At 45.8% G+C, this 21,131-nt stretch overlaps 1 protein-coding gene across 3 annotated transcripts in view; it reads right to left on the bottom strand.

Moving 5' to 3' along the window:
- Window positions 1–501: 501 nt before the first annotated feature.
- Window positions 502–21,131, bottom strand: part of LOC143766297 (uncharacterized) — a 51,660-nt gene continuing 31,030 nt past the window's right edge. For 2 of the 3 annotated variants that reach the window (XM_077253861.1, XM_077253863.1), the window contains exons 7-9: window positions 2,341–2,802; window positions 1,838–1,890; window positions 502–1,710 (exon numbers count right to left, since the gene is read on the bottom strand). In XM_077253861.1, the coding sequence (XP_077109976.1) occupies window positions 1,162–1,710; window positions 1,838–1,890; window positions 2,341–2,802 (1,064 nt within the window). In that variant the 3' untranslated portion in view covers window positions 502–1,161. The remainder of the gene's footprint in view (window positions 1,711–1,837; window positions 1,891–2,340; window positions 2,803–21,131) is intronic. The other variant, XM_077253862.1, reaches the window with a different exon arrangement.

Here is a 21,131-nt window from a genome sequence, read left to right as displayed (position 1 = left end):
GTCATAGATGCTGGTATAGTTGAATGCGGCGGCGCTGGCGGGGGGGTGAGTCAGCCCAGTGGCAGAGCGTGCAGGGTTCGAGCGACCCTCTACTGACACCAGCCCTTCTGGCATTTGCCAGAAGTGCCCGATGGCCAGTCCGGCCCTGCTTTATGTGAAGATATAGTGAGTAGGTGTCTGGCCTATCTCTTACACCTACTCACAAAAAGCCCAACCCTACCATGCCTGATTAACCCCTCTCAGCACATATTATGCTGGAGAGAAACTTTTGGATTTTCACATCACGGAAGATAGCAATCTTCGTGATACATACCTCCTCTCACTTACATTGCCAGCGAACCTGTCACACTTCCCTAAAGTGGTAACAATAAAAGTCTGCTTGCCCCACAAAAAAAGTCCTCATGCAGCTCTAATGGCCAAAAAAATCTAAATGTCAAAGAGTGGCGCCGCAAGAAAATTTCCAGAACATTAAGTAAATAGAGCTCTTCAACCAGCTAGAAAACGTCAGAAAACTTTATTACATGACAATGATTATAAAAAAATGAAGTGAAAATTAAACCAATGAAAATGTTTGTAGCTACTTGTAATAAATAGGACACACACACACGTAAAACAAGTTTAAGATGGGAACTGTTTCTGAAAAGGCTTAAACGATAGGGAGATTTTTGCCACCAAGTTCCTTTGTAGAAAACTCTAACCAAAGAGAAACCTTTAATGGCTCACATTTGGTAATTACAATGTGTTGGTCATACTACAAATCTACAGAATGTCTACATTAGATGTCCAATAAAGACTAAAACAATTATAATGTTTCTTTGCTTTCAATCGTTCCGTTCCAGGGCATTAAAAAAATACCAATTTTTTTTTTAACATTGTAAATTTGGATGGAGAGCATAAATGTGAGATTGCCAAGTAAAAAAAGGAGCACAACCCATGTATACACTAATTATAGCCGAGCTCTTTGATGTCTAAGAAGTAATTTATGGATAAAACATTTCTCACGTTCTGTGTTTTACACTGTGAGATCTTTGCTGTGCTATTAGAACTGAGTTGTTATTGAACCAATGTCCACATTTTCTACATAAAAAAGGCGTCTTCCCTCTGTGACTCCTCTGATGTCTGATCTGACTTTTCAGAACAAGATTTCTCACATTTAAAACATTAATATGGCTTCTCCCCTGTGTGAACTCTCTGGTGTATTGCGACATGTGATTTCCTGGTAAAACATTTCCCACATTCTGAGCATGAAAATGGTTTCTCCCCTGTGTGAACTCTTTGATGTGCCAATAAATCTGCTTTTCGTTTAAAAGACTTACTACATTGTGAACATGAAAATGGTTTCTCACCTGTGTGAAGTATGTGATGTCTAAAAAGAACTGACTTCTGGCTAAAACATTTTGCACATACTGAGCATGAAAAAGGCTTCTCCCCTGTGTGAATTCTTAGATGCTCAATAAGATATGATTTCCGATTAAAACTTTTCCCACATTCTGAACATGAATATGGCTTCTCCGCTGTGTGAATTCGTTGATGTCTAACAAGATTTGATTCATGGTTGAAGCATTTTCCACATTCTGTACATATATATGGCTTCTCCTCTGCGTGAATTTGCTGATGGGTAACATCAGATTCATGGTTGACACATTTCCCACATTCTGAAGTTGAATATGGCTTAATTCCTGTTTGAGCTCTTTGCTTTTTCTTTACAATCTGCAACGAATCAGAAGATAGGACCAATTAAAAAGGATCAGATGTTAGACCTTTGATTTGAATGGCTGAGTATATACACAGGATAATGGCATGCTCTTGTGTCATGTGTGATTCCATGATCACCTACCTCGAAATCTGAAGATATTTGATGTCCTTCTTGGCTCCAAGAATTGTTATCTGCTGAAAATAAACCCAATTTGATTATTTATTAATTTAATTACTTTGAAATTATATTCATATTTTTAAATAAGTGTAAAATATTTTGACTTTTCTGTTTAATTTAGTTTCAACTTTCTAGTAAATTGCTCAGTACAGAACCATAAAAATCACATATAGATCAGTACTGCTACATGTTGTGTGATTTTCACAGTCCCAGACAGTCGCACTTTAACACAGAGCAGAGAAGGGTAGCATGGTCATGTAAAAAAAAGAAATTGCTTTAGACTGAGTATAAGACTGGCTTACCAATATTCTTATTTTTTTCTTTTTTTTTAAATGTTGCTTACAAAACTACAACATTCAGAACATGAGTATGGCTTCTCCTCCATGGCTCTTCTTTGTGCCACTAAAACGGAATTCTGTTTAAACTATTTACTACATGGTGAATATGAAAATTGTTTCAATTCTCACCTGTATGAAGTCTGTGATGTCTAAAAAGAACTGATTTCTGGCTAAAACATTTTCCACATACGGAACATGAAAAAGGCTTCTCCCCTGTGTGAATTCTTTGATGCTCCACCATATTTGCTTTCCTCTTAAAACATTTCCTACATTCTGGACATGAATATGGTTTCTCCACAATATGAGTTCGCTGATGTGTCACAAGATCAGATTTATGGTTGAAGCATTTTCCATATTCTGAACTTGAATATGTCTTAATTCCTGTATGAACTCTTTGATTTTGCTTCACAGTCTGTGATGAAGATTGGACCAGTTGAAAAGGATCAGGCGATAGATCTTTGCTGTGAAGGGCTGAGTTTTCAAACGGGATAATGGCGTGATCTTCATTAGTATCATGTGTGATTCCTTGATCACTTGCTTTAAAATCTGAAAATACTTGATGTTCTTCTTGGCTCCAAACACAGTCATCTCCTAAGAATAAACTCATTTTTATTATTTTTGAATTACCTTGCTTTGAAATTATATTATGGTTTTTTTTTAAGATAATGTTTATATAAAAGTTTATATAAGACTTGCAAATCAATTGACAAAGGCAACTATGACATATCACAATTTAAAGATAACCCGTTACCATGAAAATGCAGTTAAATCTGCAGCCATGATGTTATATGGAAAAGGCAGCTGAGTAGACTCATGAAGTATTTCTTCCAGAAAATAATTACAATTACATGTTTTGTTACAATAAGGCTACTTTCACACTAGCGTTAACTGCAATACGTCGCAAATGCGTCGTTTTGCCGAAAATACGCATCCAGCAAAAGTTCTTGCTGGATACGTTTTTTCGTCATAGACTAACATTAGCGACGCATTAGCGACGCATTGCCAAACGTCGCGTCCGTTTTGCGACGCTTGGGCGTGTGTTAGCGGACCGTCGGGAGAAAAAAACCTTACATGTAACGTTTTTTGCTCCCGACGGTCCGCTTTTTCCGACCGCGCATGCGCGGCCGGAACTCCGCCCCCACCTCCCCGCACCTCACAATGGGGCAGCGGATGCGTTGGAAAAATACATCCGCTGCCCCCGTTGTGCGGCGGAGACCACGCTAGCGTCGGGGACGTCGGCCCGACGCACAGCGACGGGTCTTTCCCGACGCTAGTGTGAAAGTAGCCTTACTCGTACATGTTTATTTCCCTTGTGTGTTTTGAAACAACACAGAAAAAATGAAAAGAAAAAAAGGCAAATTGGACATAGTTTCACACAAAACCCCCAAAATGGCTGGACAAAATTGTTGGCACCCTCAACTTAATATTTGTTTACACACCCTTTGTAATAAATAAATGCAATCAATTGCTTCCAATAACCATCAATAAGCTTCTTACACGAATTTTGGATCACTCTTCTTTTGTATCCACCTATCCACCAAACCGCTGAACGACCAGCTCTGCCCTCACCTCCTGTATCCTCCCCCATCCCTTGTAGATTGTGAGCCCTCGTGGGCAGGGTCCTCTCTCCTCCTGTACCAGTCGTGACTTGTATTGTTTAACCCCTTTCTGCCATCATACGGAATAGTACGTCCGATGGCAGAACCCCCGCTTTGATGTGGGCTCCAGTGGTGAGCCCGCATCAAAGCCAGGACATATCAGCTGCTTTGAACAGCTGACATGTGCCCGCAATAGGCGCGGGTGGAATCGCGATCCGCCTGCACCTATTAACTAGTTAAATACCGCTGTCAGAGTTTGACAGCGGCATTTAACAAGCGCTTTCGGCCATCCGGCCGGAAATGCATGACAACCAGAGGTCTCCTGCAGACCTCTATGGTTGTTGATGCCAGAGTGCTGTGAGAGCCACCTTGTGGTCAGCGCTCAAAGCAATGCTGTAATTCTCCTACATAGAGGCGATCTGAGCATCACCTTTATGTAGCAGAGGCAACCGAGTTATGGCAGCTTCTAGCCTCCCATGGAGGTTATTGAAGCATGGCCAAAGTAAAAAAAAAAGGAAAAATAATATGAAAAAAATAAAAAAAATAAAAGTTAAAATCACCCCCCTTTCGCTCCATTCAAAATAAAACAATAATAAAAAAAAAAATCAAACCTACACATATTTGGTATCACCGAGTTCAGAATCACCCGATCTATCAATAAAAAAGGATTAACCTGATCGCTAAACAGCGTAGCGAGAAAAAAAATTAAAGCGCCAGAATTACTTTTTTTGGTCGCCGCGACATTACATTAAAATGAAATAATCCGATCAAAAGATCATATCTGCACCAAAATGGTATAATTAAAAACGTCAGCTTGGAGTGCAAAAGATAAGCCCCACCCAACCCGAGATACCGAAAAATGGAGACGCTACGGGTAACGGAATATTGTGCAATTATTTTTTTTAGCAAAGTTTGGCATTTTTTTTCACCACTTATGATAAAAAAGAATCTAGACATGTTTGGTGTCTATGAACTCGTAATGACCTGTAGAATCATAATGGCAGGTCAGTTTTAGCATTTAGTGAACCTATCAAAAATGCCAAACAAAAAAAACAAGTGTGGGATTGCACTTTTTCTGCAATTTCACTGCACTTGGAATTTTTTTCCTGTTTTCTAGTACACGACATGGTAATACCAATGGTGTCGTTCAAAAGTACAACTCGTCCCGCAAAAAATAAGCCCTCACATGGCCATATTGATGGAAAAATAAAAAAGTTATGGCTCTGGGATGGAGGGGAGCGAAAAACAAAAACGCAAAACCGAAAAAAGCTCCGGGGGTTAAGGGGTTAAGATTATTGTACTTGTTTTTTATTAAGTACTAGATGGCAGCCCGATTCTAAAGAATCGGGAGTCTAGAATCCATATATACTTTATTTATTCAAATGTAAGAATAATTTGGTGGGCGGGGACCCTCGGCCTCCGATTTGGTTGGCGGGGCCCCACGGCCTCCGATTTGGTGGGCGGGGTCCCTCTGCCTCCGCTTTGGTGGGCGGGGCCCCTCGGCCTCCGATTTGGTTGGTGGGGCCCCTCGGCCTCCGATTTGGTAGGCGGGGCCCCTTATCCTCCGATTTGGTGGGCGGGGCCCCTCGGCCTCCGATTTGGTGGGCGGGGCCCCTCGGCCTCCGATTTGGTGGGCGGGGCCCCTCGGCCTCCGATTTGGTTGGTGGGGCCCCTCGGCCTCCGATTTGGTGGGCAGGGACCCTCGGCCTCCGATTTGGTGGGCGGGGCCCCTCGGCCTCCGATTTGGTTGGTGGGGCCCCACGGCCTCCGATTTGGTGGGCGGGGTCCCTCTGCCTCCGCTTTAGTGGGCGGGGCCGCTCGGCCTTCGATTTGGTGGGCGGGGCTCCTCGGCCTCCGATTTGGTTGGTGGGGCCCCTCGGCCTCCGATTTGGTAGGCGGGGCCCCTTATCCTCCGATTTGGTGGGCGGGGACCCTCGGCCTCCGATTTGGTGGGCGGGGCCCCTCGGCCTCCGATTTGGTGGGCGGGGACCCTCGGCCTCCGATTTGGTGGGCTGGGCCCCTCGGCCTCAGATTTGGTTGGCGGGGCCCCTCGGCCTCCGATTTGGTGGGCGGGGCCCCTCGGCCTCCGATTTGGTGGGCGGGGACCCTCGGCCTCCGATTTGGTGGGCGGGGACCCTCGGCCTCCGATTTGGTGGGCGGGGACCCTCGGCCTCCGATTTGGTGGGCGGGGCCCCTCGGCCTCCGATGTGGTGGGCGGGGCCCCTCGGCCTCCGCTTTGGTGGGCGGGGCCAGGCCCCTCGGCCTCCGCTTTGGTGTGTGCTCTGCCTGGGGCCACTGTGCTCTGCCTGGGGCCCCATATGCTGCCTGGGGCCCCTGTGCTCTGCCTGGGGCCCCATATGCTGCCTGGGGCCCCTGTGCTCTGCCTGGGGCCCCATGTTCTGCCTGGGGCCCCTGTGCTCTGCCTGGGGCCACTGTGCTCTGCCTGGGGCCCCATAAGCTGCCTGGGGCCCCTGTGCTCTGCCTGGGACCACTGTGCTCTGCCTGGGGCCCCTGTGCTCTGCCTGGGGCCACTGTGCTCTGCCTGGGGCCCCATATGCTGCCTGGGGCCACTGTGCTCTGCCTGGGGCCCCATATGCTGCCTGGGGCCCCTGTGCTCTGCCTGGGGCCCCATATGCTGCCTGGGGCCCCTGTGCTCTGCCTGGGGCCCCTGTGCTCTGCCTGGGGCCCCATGTTCTGCCTGGGGCCCCTGTGCTCTGCCTGGGGCCACTGTGCTCTGCCTGGGGCCCCATATGCTGCCTGGGGCCCCTGTGCTCTGCCTGGGGCCCCATATGCTGCCTGGGGCCCCTGTGCTCTGCCTGGGGCCCCATATGCTGCCTGGGACCACTGTGCTCTGCCTGGGGCCCCATATGCTCTGCCTGGGGCCCCATATGCTGCCTGGGGCCCCTGTGCTCTGCCTGGGGCCACTGTGCTCTGCCTGGGGCCCCATATGCTGCCTGGGGCCCCTGTGCTCTGCCTGGGGCCCCATATGCTGCCTGGGACCACTGTGCTCTGCCTGGGGCCCCATATGCTGCCTGGGGCCCCTGTGCTCTGCCTGGGTGTAGGACACTGGTGACGTCACTTATCTCCGGACATTAGCTCCGGACATTAGCTCCGGACATTAGCTCCGGACATTATCTCCGGACATTAGCTCCGGCCAAAGCCACGGAAGTTGGCACAAATTGCAGGAAGTAGTATTCTGGGCAATTATATATTAGATACCCCTTCTCACATGTAAACTGCTTCAGGTCTCCTATATTAGAACGGTGCCTTCTCCTAACAGCAATTTTAAGATCCCTCGTCAGGTCTTCGATGGGATTTAGATTCGGACTCATTTCTGGCAACTTCAGAACTCTCAAGCGCTTTGTTTCCATCCATTTCTGGGGGCTTTTTGAAGTATGTTTGGGGTCATTGTCCTGCTGGAAGACCCATGACCTAGGACGCAAACTCCGCTTTCAGACACTGGGCAATACATTGCAACCCAAAATCCTTTGGTAATCTTAAGATTTCATGATGCCTCGCACCAGGGCCGTATTTAGAGTTTCTGCTGCCCTAGGCACTTTTAGTGCTGCCTCCCCCATTGGTGAGTATGACACTATCGGCAGTGACTTTGGCAAGAATCGCTGTTGTGAAAATAGCCTTTTGCAGCAGATCGGGCAGTTTTTTCTGCATCTGCCACGTAACGGATCACTTATGGCAACACTGCGTTTGGCTTCATTCATTCCCTATGGGATTTGCAGCACTTGCTGTGATCTTGCAAATGCGGTACCATACTTCCCAACTCTTGAAGAAGGGAAAGAGGTATAAAGGTTGCGAAGCACGTAGTGTGCCGCGGCAAATTTTAGGCCACACCTCTGACCACACCCATTTCACAACTAGTCACACCCATATCCAAGTCCCAACCACACCCATTTAGCACTGCTGATCACACTGTTTCATATACAATAATTATAACAAAAAAAAATATGGCCACACAGTGCTCAATACTGTATAATGGGCACACATGATGCCCCATACTGTATAATGGCCACACATGATGCTCCATACTGTATAATGACCCCACATGATGTTCAATACTGTATAATGACCCCACATGATGTTCAATACTGTATAATGGCCCCACATGATGCTCAATACTGTATAATTGCCACACATGATGCCCAATATTGTATAATTGCCACACATGATGCTCAATACTGTATAATTGCCACATGATGCTCAATACTGTATAATGGCCACACACGATGCTCCATACTGTATAATGACCCCACATGATGTTCAATACTGTATAATGGCCCCACATGATGCTCAATACTGTATAATTGCCACACATGATGCTCAATACTGTATAATGGCCACACACAATGCTCAATACTGTATAATTGCCACACATGATGCTCAATACTGTATAATTGCCACACATGATGCTCAATACTGTATAATGGCCACACACAATGCTCCATACTTTATAATGGCCACACATGATGCTCCATGCATACTGTATAATGCCCCCCCTCCTGTATGTGTGGCTCATCTCCCCCTCCCTGTATGCATGGGTGGCTCTGGCTCATCTCCCATCCCCCTCCTATGCGTGGCTCATCTCCCCCTCCCTCCCTGTATGCATGGGTGGCTCAGGCTCACCTCCCATCCCCCCTGTATGAGTGGCTCAACTCCCCCACCCTCCCTGTATGCATGGGTGGCTCTGGCTCATCTCCCATCCCCCCCTGTATGTGTGGCTCATCTCACCCTCCCTGTATGCATGGGTGGCTCGGGCTCATCTCCCCCTCCCTGTATGCATGGGTGGATCAGGCTCATCTCCCATCCCCCCCGTATGCGTGGCTCATCTCCCCCTCCCTCCCTGTACGCATGGGTGGCTCAGGCTCATCTCCCATCCCCCCTATGAGTGGCTCATCTCCCCCTCCCTGTATGCATGGGTGGCTAAGGCTCATCTCCCACCCCCCCTGTATGCGTGGCTCATCTCCCCCTCCCTGTATGCATGGGTGGCTCAGGCTCGTCATCTCCCATCCCCCCTGTAGGCTGTATGCGTGGCTTATCGCCCCCTCCCTGGCTGTATGTGTGGCTCATCTCCCCCTCCCTCCCTGTATGCATGGGTGGCTCAGTCAGACTCACCTCCCATCCCCCCTGTAGGCTGTATACGTGGCTCATCTCCCCCTCCCTGGCTGTATGCGTGGCTCATCTCCCCCTCCCTCCCTGTATGCATGGGTGGCTCTGGCTCATCTCTCATCCCCCCCCATGTGTGGCTCATCTCCCCCTCCCTCCCTGTATGCATCGGTGGCTCAGTCAGACTCATCTCCCATCCCCCCTCTAATGCGTGGCTCATCGGCTGCCCCGCCGCTCACCATCCACGGTCCTGCTTCATCCTCCCCGGCTCCCCCCGTCCTCCCTGGCTGTCATCATATCATACTCACCTCACACCACGCAGAAGAACGGAATCCCGGCTCCACCTCTGTCCCGACTCCCGCCGGCGGCGCAGCACCCTCGTCCTGTGTGAGCGCCGCGGTCAGGTGGTACCGCTCATTAAGTTCATGAATATGCATGCATATTCATGAACCTTAATGAGCGGTACCATGTGACCGCTCACACAGGACGAGGCGAGGGCGTGCAGTCACTGAGAGCAGACCAGGCATCGCTGTAGCAGGTGAGGTGAGTATGAATCAATCATACCATATCATGATGTCTTTAAGGGGGCAAGGAGGCAGCGGCGGGCGGGCGGGGATGTTTAAGGTGACCCCGGCCGGACCGGACTTAAAAAAAAAACGAGAAAAAAAAACCACACACCTGCTCAGGTGCCGCCCCCCCCCCAGCATCCCGCCGCCCTAGGCACGTGCCCTCAAGTGCCTAGTGGCAAATACGGCCCTGCCTCGCACACTGTCAAGGTAGCTAGTGCTAGTGGCAGCTAAAGAACCCCAAATTATCTTTGAACCTCCACCATATATATTTTTTAAACTCTTTTTTTTTAAAGATTCCACAGGATAAAAGTTACAAACATATAATGTCATAGAATAAGGTCAGAATGATTCAAACATTTACCTTTATCCATTCAATACAGTAACATGTACACTCACCGGCCACTTTATTAGGTACACCATGCTAGTAACGGGTTGGACCCCCTTTTGCCTTCAGAACTGCCTCAATTCTTCGTGGCATAGATTCAACAAGGTGCTGGAAGCATTCCTCAGAGATTTTGGTCCATATTGACATGATGGCATCACACAGTTGCCGCAGATTTGTCGGCTGCACATCCCAAAGATGCTCCATACAAGGCAGGATGGATCCATGCTTTCATGTTGTTTACGCCAAATTCTGACCCTACCATCCGAATGTCGCAGCAGAAATCGAGACTCATCAGACCAAGCAACGTTTTTCCAATCTTCTACTGTCCAATTTCGATGAGCTTGTACAAATTGTAGCCTCAGTTTCCTGTTCTTAGCTGAAAGGAGTGGTACCCGGTGTGGTCTTCTGCTGCTGTAGCCCATCTGCCTCAAAGTTCGACGCACTGTGCGTTCAGAGATGCTCTTAGGCCTACCTTGGTTGTAACGGGTGGCGATTTGAGTCACTGTTGCCTTTCTATCAGCTCGAACCAGTCTGCCCATTCTCCTCTGACCTCTGGCATCAACAAGGCATTTCCGCCCACAGAACTGCCGCTCACTGGATTTTTTTTCTTTTTTGGACCATTCTCTGTAAACCCTAGAGATGGTTGTGCGTGAAAATCCCAGTAGATCAGCAGTTTCTGAAATACTCAGACCAGCCCTTCTGGTACCAACAACCATGCCACGTTCAAAGGCACTCAAATCACCTTTCTTCCCCATACTGATGCTCGGTTTGAACTGCAGGAGATTGTCTTGACCATGTCTACATGCCTAAATGCACTGAGTTGCCGCCATGTGATTGGCTGATTAGAAATTAAGTGTTAACAAGAAGTTGGACAGGTGTACCTAATAAAGTGGCCAGTGAGTGTACGTAGCATCACACTCTCAATAATAGAGTGAACAAAAAGAAAAGCAAACAGATTGGAACACAGTGTATTAGGACAAGTTCCGTTATGAAGCACTGCACTCTCAACTCAATTAGCTAGTTTCTTATCAAAATTCAGAACATGTACCAATTCGGGCCGTATCAGAAGTACACTCTTTTAGCCTACGCATATCATGTATCACAGTCCATATGTTTGAAGGAACACACATGAGGGCTCGTAACTAGTGATGAGAGTATACTCGTTGCTCGGGTTTTCCCGAGCACGCTCGGGTGGTCTCCGAGTATTTGTTAGTGTTCGGAGATTTAGTTTTTGTTGACTCAGCTGCATAATTTATGGCTGCTAGACAGGCTGAATACATGTGGGGATTCCCTAGCAACCAGGCAACCCCAACATGTACTCAGGCTGGCTAGAAGCTTTAAATCATCCAGCTGCGGTGATGAAAACTAAATCTCTGAGCAGTCATAAATACTCGGAGACCACCCGGGAAAACACGGGCAATGAGTATACTCGCTCATCACTACTCGTAAAGTGAGATTGACGAAGTCATGGCATTAGGGGATAAATGCTTTAAGGGTGAGTCACACCATCTCTCCCAAATCCTGTGGAGCTTCTGGGGACTTGCTCTATTTCTATATAATATATTCTTATATGGTATTATATTATTAACTAATTTTTTCCACTGGTTGATAGTGGGAGGCTTCCCCCCATCCACCTCAGTGGTATTGATTTCCTAGCAATAAATAGAACATCCCGAAGAAATATTCTGTCATAGTGCAACCACAGTTCTTCATCCACAATACCCAAGATACATATCTCTGGGAGACACTCAATAGGTATCCTAATTATCCGTTCTAATGTAGTTATCACTTCACTCCAGTATCTTCATATTACACCACAATTTCAAATAAGATGCCAGAAGTCGGCTCCTGGTTCCCCACACCTATGGCATTCATCAGACGCTAGTCTGCCAAATCTATGTAGTCTGATTGGAGTCAGGTAAGATTGATGTAGGATATATCGTTGAATTAATTTATTATTTGCCTCTAGGGCATCATTCCATTGATCATCAGTGATAGATGGAATTAATTACCCCCATTTATTCTCTACAGCAAAATGAGTGGAAGCAATTCTGGAGAATTTAGTTTAGTAGAAAGGTACATAGGCAGGATATTATATCCGTGGGTGCTTGAGTTGTTAACACTCCTAATAATGGATATTTGGATATTCGCATCCTAGGATATGGAAACTGGTGCGTTATGGCATGTCTCATTTGCAAGTATCTGTACAAATCCCTATGAGGGATCACAAACTTGATATTAATTTGTTAAAATGATAATAAAATCTAATTTTCAAAAATCTGATTAAGTGTTGTTATTCTGTATTTGCTTCCAGAAAATTGGGTCCTGTAGATTTTTGAGGTGTGGAAATTCAGGATTATCCCATATCTGAGTCTCTCCCACTGGTCTGTAAATTTTAAGATACATTTACTCTCTCGCCACACCTGTATCGCTAGACTGTGTGCAAACAATAAACCTTGTGGTGGTCTGTAGGACCCTTCTAATATTGCCCACCCAAAAGTGTATAAGATTAGTGAGCTTGTCACTACTTAACCAGTACTTCAAATAACAAATCTGGCCAGCTAAATAATACAAAAATAGATCAGGGACTGCATAGCCACCCTGATTTTTGGGTCTCTGCAGGGATCCAATACTTAATTTGGGCCTTGATGAACCCCATATAAATGTCGCCATCATACTATGTATTTTCCTAAAAAACCCTTTGGGGATTTTAAATAATGAATGTTCCAACACATACAAACATTTTGGAAGAATTATCATTTTGATTAAGTTAATTCTGCCCGCCACAGATTGGGGAAGTTGAGACCAGTTCTCAAACTGTTTCTTCATCATATCACGTAGGGGGTATACATTGCCAGTAAGGTCCCTAATTGGGCTTCGGTTAATTATAATACCTAGGTATTTAAATTGCTGTACTACTGCTAAACTACTACTGTACTACTTCTATTACTAATTAAAAAACCACAGGCTCAGCTATATTATCTATAAGTGGCATAACCACAGATTTGCCCCAATTAATTTTGAGACCTGATAATTCTCCAAAACAGTTAATGAGGTCAATTGCTCTCAGGAGGGATTGCTCTAATTCATTTAGGAAGAGTACGAGGTCGCCGGCATATAATCCCACTTTATCAGTTCTAGAATTTATAATACTCTCCACCAAAAGGTCCTGTCTAATTTTAAGGGTGATAGGCTCTATCGCTAGAGCAAAGAAACTTCCACCATATTTGACTGTAGGTACTGTGCTCTTTTCTTCATAGGCGTCATTCCATTTTGGGTAAACAGAATTATGTGCTTTACCAAAAAGATCCATCTTGGTCTCATCTGTCCAAAAGATGCCTTTCCAGATCGATTTTGGCTTACTCACGTACATTTTGGCAATCTGTAGTCTATCTTTTTTATATCTCTGTGTCCGTAGTAGGGTCCTCCTGGGTCTCCTGCTATAGCGTTTCGTTTCATTCAAATGTCAGATAGTTCGTGCTGACACTGATGCACCCTGAGTCTGCAGGAAAGCTTGAATTTCTTTGGAACTTGACTAGGACTGCTTACCAATATCCGGGCTAACCTGCATTGCAACCTTTCACCATTTTTTCTCTGCCGTCCATGTCCAGGGAGATTAGCTACAGTGCCATGAGTTGTAAACGTCTTGATTATGTTGCACACCGTGGCCACCATAGGAACATCTCTGGAGATGGACTTGTAACCTTGAGATTGTTGAAATTGCTCAACAATTTTGGTTCTCAAGTCCTCAGATAGTTCTCTTCTCCTTTTTCTGTTCTCTGTGCTTAGTGTGGCACACACAGACACACAATGCAAATATTGAATCTACTTCTCCCCTTTTTATCTGGTTTCAGGTGTGATTTTCCTATTGCCCACACTTGTTACTTGTCTGTTGTGAATTCCGCTCTTGGGCTCCCTCCGGTGGTTGTAAGTGGCACTTTTGCGAGTTCTGCTCTTGGGCTCCCTCCGGTGGTTTTAAGTGGTACTGCTGCTCCTTGGATTTAGTAGTCAGCAGCTGCTTCCACTGATTGTCTTTCTGGCTCGGCTATTTAGCCTGGTTCTATCCTTCAGCCTGTGCCAGTTGTCAATGGTTCCTGGTTGGATTCACATCTCTGCTTGGATTTCCCTGATATTCTGACCAGTTCAGCAAAGATAAGTCCTTGCTTCTTGGTTCTTTTGCAGTCCACTTGTTGTGGACTTAATCTTTCTGCACTTTCTATGTTTTTTCTAGTCCAGCTTGTCAGTATGGATTTATTCAGTTAAGCTGGAAGCTCTGGAAAGCAGATTTACCCTCAACACCTTTAGTCAGGTGTGGAGATTTTTGTAAACTCTGTGGTGGATTTTTCTAGTTTTTAATACTGACCGCACAGTATTCTTTCCTGTTCTATTTATCTAGCTAGACTGGCCTCCTTTGCTACATCCTGGTTTCATTCTGCGTATGTCATTTCCCTCTCCACTCACAGTCAATATTTGTGGGGGGCTGTCCTATCCTTTGGGGATTTTCTCTGAGGCAAGATAGCTTTCCTGTTTCTATCTTTAGGGGTAGTTAGTCCTCCGGCTGTGACGAGGTGTCTAGGGAGTGACAGGAACATCCCACGGCTACTTCTAGTGTTGTGTTTAGCTCAGGAACTGCGGTCAGTACAGGTACCACCTCCTCCAGAGCACGTCCCATGTTGCTCCTAAACCACCAGATCATAACAGTACAACTGGCCAAAAATGAATTAAATGCATCTCAAAAGAAGGAAATGGAAGTTCTGAGCCATTTTTTTTCTGCAGTCTGTTTTGTCTTTTTTTTCCTCTTAATCTCTGGGTGGTTCAGGATTTTGGCGCTGGCATGGATGTTCAGGGTTTGTTTTCTCGTGTGGATCAACTTGCTGCAAGAGTACAGCGCATCCAAGATTATGTAATCCAGACTCCGGCTTTAGAGCCTAGAATTCCAACCACTGATTTGTTTTTTGGGGACAGATCCAAGTTTTTGAACTTTAAAAATAACTGCAAATTGTTTTTTTGCCTTGAAACCCCATTCCTCTGGTGATTCCATTCAGCAGGTTAAAATTGTCATCTCTCTGCTGCGTGGTGACCCTCAGGACTGGGCATTCTCCCTTGAATCAGGGGATCCGGCATTGCTTAATGTAGACGCATTTTTTCAAGCGCTCGGATTATTGTATGACGAACCTAATTCTGTGGATCATGCAGAAAAGACCTTGTTGGCCCTGTGTCAGGGTCAGGAAGCGGCAGAAGTATACTGCCAGAAATTTAGAAAATGGTCTGTGCTCACTAAATGGAATGAGGAGGCTCTGGCAGCAATTTTCAGAAAGGGTCTTTCTGAAGCCCTTAAAGATGTTATGGTGGGGTTCCCCACGCCTGCTGGTTTGAGCGAATCTATGTCTCTAGCCATTCAGATTGATCGGCGCCTGCGCGAGCGCAAAGTTGTGCACCATATGGCAGTGTCCTCTGAGCAGAGTCCTGAGCCTATGCAATGTGATAGGATTTTGACTAGAGCAGAACGGCAGGGATGATTCAGACGCCAGAATAGGCTGTGTTTTTACTGTGGTGATTCTGCTCATGTTATTTCTGATTGCCCTAAGCGTACTAAGAGGGTCGCTAGGTCTGTTACCATCAGTACTGTACAGCCTAAATTTCTCTTATCTGTGACCTTGATTTGCTCATTATCGTCCTTTTCTCTCATGGCATTTGTGGATTCAGGCGCTGCCCTGAACTTGATGGACTTGGAATTCGCCAGGCGCTGTGGTTTTTCCTTGCAGCCTTTGCAGAGCCCTATTCCTTTGAGGGGCATTGATGCTACACCGTTGGCCAAGGATAAACCTCAGTATTGGACACAGCTGACCATGTGCATGGCTCCAGCACATCAGGAGGATTGCCGTTTTCTGGTGTTGCATAGTTTGCATGATGTTGTTGTACTGGGTTTTCCATGGTTACAGGGACATAATCCTGTGCTGGATTGGAAATCTATGTCTGTGACTAGTTGGGGTTGTCAAGGGGTACATAGTGACGTTCCTTTGATGTCAATTTCCTCTTCCCCCTCTTCTGAAGTTCCTGAGTTTTTGTCGGATTTCCAGGATGTATTTGATGAGCCCAAGTCCAGTTCCCTTCCACCGCATAGGGACTGTGATTGTGCTATTATCTTGATTCCTGGCTGTAAGTTCCCTAAGGGCCGACTTTTCAATCTGTCTGTGCCAGAGCATGCCGCCATGCGGAGTTATGTTAAGGAGTCTTTAGAGAAGGGGCATATTCGGCCGTCTTCGTCACCATTGGGAGCGGGATTCTTTTTTGTTGCCAAGAAGGATGGCTCCTTGAGACCCTGTATTGATTATCGCCTTCTTAATAAGATCACGGTCAAATTCCAATACCCTTTACCTTTGCTTTCTGATTTGTTTGCTCGGATCAAGGGGGCTAGTTGGTTTACTAAGATTGACCTTCGAGGGGCATATAATCTTGTTCGTATTAAACAGGGTGACGAATGGAAAACTGCATTTAATACGCCCGAAGGCCATTTTGAAAACCTTGTGATGCCTTTCGGGCTCTCTAATGCTCCTTCTGTATTTCAGTCCTTCATGCATGATATTTTCCACAATTATCTTGATAAATTAATGATTGTGTATTTGGATGATATTTTGATTTTTTCCGATGATTGGGAGTCTCATGTGAAGCAGGTCAGGATGGTATTCCAGATCCTTCGTGATAATGCTTTATTTGTGAAGGGGTCTAAGTGCCTATTTGGAGTTCAGAAGGTCTCTTTTTTGTTTTATTTTTTCTCCCTCGTCTATAGAAATGGATCCTGTTAAGGTCCAAGCCATTCATGACTGGATTCAACCCACATCTGTGAAAAGTCTTCAGAAATTTTGGGGCTTTGCTAATTTTTATCGCTGTTTCATTGCCAACTTTTCCAGTGTGGTTAAGCCCCTGACCGATTTGACGAAGAAAGACGCTGATGTGACGAATTGGTCCTCTGCGGCTGTTGAGGCCTTTCAGGAGCTTAAACGCCGATTTACTTCTGCCCCTGTGTTGCGTCAGCCGGATGTTTCTCTTCCTTTTCAGGTTGAGGTTGACGCTTCTGAGATTGGGGCAGGGGCCATTTTGTCTCAGAGGAGTTCTGATGGTTCTTTGATGAAACCGTGTGCCTTTTTTTTTCCAGAAAGTTTTCGCCTGCGGAGCGCAATTATGATGTCGGCAATCGGGAGTTGTTGGCCATGAAGTGGGCATTTGAGGAGTGGCGACATTGGCTTGAGGGAGCCAAGCACCGCGTTGTGGTCTTGACCGATCATAAGAATCTGATTTACCTCGAGTCGGCCAAGCGGCTGAACCCTATACAGGCTCGATGGTCCCTGTTTTTCTCCCGTTTTGATTTTGTGGTCTCGTATCTTCCGGGATCTAAGAATGGTAAGGCTGATGCCCTCTCTAGGAGTTTTTTGCCTTATTCTCCTGGAGTCCTTGAGCCGGTTGGCATTCTTAAGGAAGGGGTGATTCTTTCTGCCATCTCCCCTGATTTACGGCGGGTGCTTCAGTAATTTCAGGCTGATAAACCTGACCGCTGTCCAGTGGGGAAACTGTTTGTTCCTGATAGATGGACTAGTAAGGTGATTTCTGAGGTTCATTGTTCTGTGTTGGCTGGCCATCCTGGGATTTTTGGTACCAGAGATTTGGTTGCTAGGTCCTTTTGGTGGCCTTCCTTGTCGCGGGATGTGCGTTCTTTTGTGCAGTCCTGTGGGACTTGTGCACGGGCCAAGCCTTGCTGTTCCCGCACTAGTGGGTTGCTTTTGCCTTTGCCGGTCCCTGAGAGGCCCTAGACGCATATTTCCATGGATTTTATTTCGGATCTTCCTGTTTCCCAGAAGATGTCTGTTATCTGGGTGGTTTGTGACCGGTTCTCTAAAATGGTCCATTTGGTACCTTTGCCTAAATTGCCTTCCTCCTCTGACTTGGTTCCATTGTTTTTTCAGCATGTGGTTCGTTTGCATGGCATTCCGGAGAATATTGTGTCTGACAGAGGTTCCCAGTTTGTTTCTAGGTTTTGGCGGGCCTTTTGTGCTAGGATGGGCATTGATTTGTCTTTTTCTGCGGCATTTCATCCTCAGACAAATGGCCAAACTGAGCGAACTAATCAGACCTTGGAAACCTATTTGAGATGCTTTGTGTCTGCTGACCAGGATGATTGGGTGGCTTTCTTGCCGTTGGCCGAGTTTGCCCTTAATAATCGGGCTAGTTCGGCTACTTTGGTTTCGCCTTTCTTTTGTAATTTTGGGTTTCATCCTCGTTTTTCTTCGGGGCAGGTTGAGCCGTCTGATTGTCCTGGTGTGGATTCTGTAATGGCAGGTTACAGCAGATTTGGACTCATGTGGTAGACAATTTGACGTTGTCTCAGGAAAAGGCTCAATGTTTTGCTAACCGCCGTCGGTGTGTTGGTCCCCGGCTTCGGGTGGGGGATTTAGTCTGGTTATCTTCTCGTCATGTTCCTATGAAGGTTTCTTCCCCTAAGTTCAAGCCTCGGTTTATTGGTCCTTATAAGATTTCTGAGATTATCAATCCGGTATCTTTTCGTTTGGCCCTTCCAGCTTCTTTTGCCATCCATAATGTTTTCCATAGATCTTTGTTGCGGAGATATGTGGTGCCCGTTGTTTCCTCTGTTGATCCTCCTGCCCCGGTGTTGGTTGATGGGGAGTTGGAATATGTGGTGGAGAAAATTTTGGATTCTCGTTTTTCGAGGCGGAGGCTTCAGTATCTTGTCAAGTGGAAGGGTTATGGCCAGGAGGATAATTCTTGGGTTGTTGCCTCCGATGTCCATGCCGCCGATTTGGTTCGTGCTTTTCACTTGGCTCGTCCTGATCGGCCTGGGGGCTCTGGTGAGGGTTCGGTGTCCCCTCCTCAAGGGGGGGGTACTGTTGTGAATTCCGCTCTTGGGCTCCCTCCGGTGGTTGTAAGTGGCACTTTTGCGAGTTCTGCTCTTGGGCTCCCTCCGGTGGTTTTAAGTGGAACTGCTGCTCCTTGGATTTAGTAGTCAGCAGCTGCTTCCACTGATTGTCTTTCTGGCTCGGCTATTTAGCCTGGTTCTATCCTTCAGCCTGTGCCAGTTGTCAATGGTTCCTGGTTGGATTCACATCTCTGCTTGGATTTCCCTGATATTCTGACCAGTTCAGCAAAGATAAGTCCTTGCTTTTTGGTTCTTTTGCAGTCCACTTGTTGTGGACTTAATCTTTCTGCACTTTCTATGTTTTTTCTAGTCCAGCTTGTCAGTATGGATTTATTCAGTTAAGCTGGAAGCTCTGGGAAGCAGATTTACCCTCCACACCTTTAGTCAGGTGTGGAGATTTTTGTAAATTCTGTGGTGGATTTTTCTAGTTTTTAATACTGACCGCACAGTATTCTTTCCTGTTCTATTTATCTAGCTAGACTGGCCTCCTTTGCTACATCCTGGTTTCATTCTGCGTATGTCATTTCCCTCTCCACTCACAGTCAATATTTGTGGGGGGCTGTCCTATCCTTTGGGGATTTTTTCTGAGGCAAGATAGCTTTCCTGTTTCTATCTTTAGGGGTAGTTAGTCCTCCGGCTGTGACGAGGTGTCTAGGGAGTGACAGGAACATCCCACGGCTACTTCTAGTGTTGTGTTTAGCTCAGGAACTGCGGTCAGTACAGGTACCACCTCCTCCAGAGCACGTCCCATGTTGCTCCTAAACCACCAGATCATAACACTTGTCACAGGTGAGTTTGAATAAGCATCACATGCGTGAAACAAAGTTGTTTACCAACAATTTTGGCACGGTACTAACAATTTTGTCTAGCCTATATTTTAGGTTTTGTGCGAAATTAAGTTCAATAAGCCTTTTTTTCTTCTGTTTTTTTTTTGTGTTGTGCTAATACACACAAAGGAAAAAATGGGTATAACAAAACATGTGTAATTGCAATAATTTTCTGGGAGAAATACTTAATCTTCTGGAACAATTTCAAGGGTGCCAACACTTTCAGCCATAACCGTATACTGTATGTGTGTGATATATATATGAAAAAATTCAGTATAACTTGTACTTTCATCATTAAACCTCTGCTGTTTCTGGGATTTTCAGTCCAGTGTGTTGTCCAATCAGTGACTTAATTGTGCATACAGAGATAGTTGTCCATCACTGATAAGACCATCCACTGTACTGAGAATCCTGGAACAAGCAGAGGTTTAAAGTATGAAAACACAAATTATACTGAATGTTATATATATGAATCTGCTCAGCTCCACCTGCTCTGTAACATGATGCCAGCAGTTTGGACTTCATTTTCATGGTGACAGATTCCCTTTAACAGGCAGAGAAGTTCTCATACTTAATTCAGCATCCTAATTTGTTTCAATTTACCTTTTACTACCCCCTTTTAGGAAAATGCTCAGCAGAGAATCATAAAGTCACTGACTGGTCAGTGCTATTACGTGGTATGTCTATGTTTCACACCCTCCCACAATTTAGCAAAAAGCAAAGAAGGGTAGCATGGTTGTATACAAAATAGCCATAACTTTAAAGAGCGTGTAAAACTGTATTACCACTATTTTCTTGTTTTTAAATCTACTAATGGATTTAACTAAATATTATGCAGAATAAAACACTAAATACTGCATGTGTAAAAGTATCTAATTGTTGCTGTCCTAACAAACATGAGAGCACTGAAGAATCCGAAATGCCTGCGACTTCTTTATTGAACAAACACCCGGCCACACAAGAATCCCATGACCGGACCTAACGGAGAGAGAGGGCCTCACTCTCACTGGACAGCAAGACTTGAGCAAAATAAAGACACCTCTCACTTCCTCCTTGAGTGGCTTACAGAGTAATCAAGTGAGAGCCGTCCAAATTTATTATAATAATTATTGTTCATGCACAGGATCAAAATGGGTCAGGAACATAGAGTTCAGACAAAACAAGTTAACAAACCGAATCGGTAGCTGGAGAGACAAAACGATAATGCACCAAGACAGGATACTAAGAAGGCACTGTAGGTAGGAACCTCAGTTCAGGCAAGATCTGGTTAAAGTTCTCTCTATACCTTTACTGTCGCTCTTGTACAGAAAGTTTGGCCCCCTCAACTTGCATCTGCTGTATAGCAGGAAGTGTGGCTTGCAACAGCAAAGGGTACTGGAAGGTTGGGGAAAGCCAGGGTGGTCATCTGACACAGGAAGATACTTGTGCTTGTTCCAGAGCCCATTTATGGAAATGGATATTAATCCAAGTAGCCAGTTGTATAAGGGCATCAGA

Source organism: Ranitomeya variabilis, chromosome 4 (assembly GCF_051348905.1).
Source record: "Ranitomeya variabilis isolate aRanVar5 chromosome 4, aRanVar5.hap1, whole genome shotgun sequence".
Classification (NCBI taxonomy): Eukaryota; Metazoa; Chordata; class Amphibia; order Anura; family Dendrobatidae; genus Ranitomeya; species Ranitomeya variabilis.
Note: the sequence above shows the minus strand (reverse complement) of the source record. Positions and strands in the feature narration are given on the sequence as shown.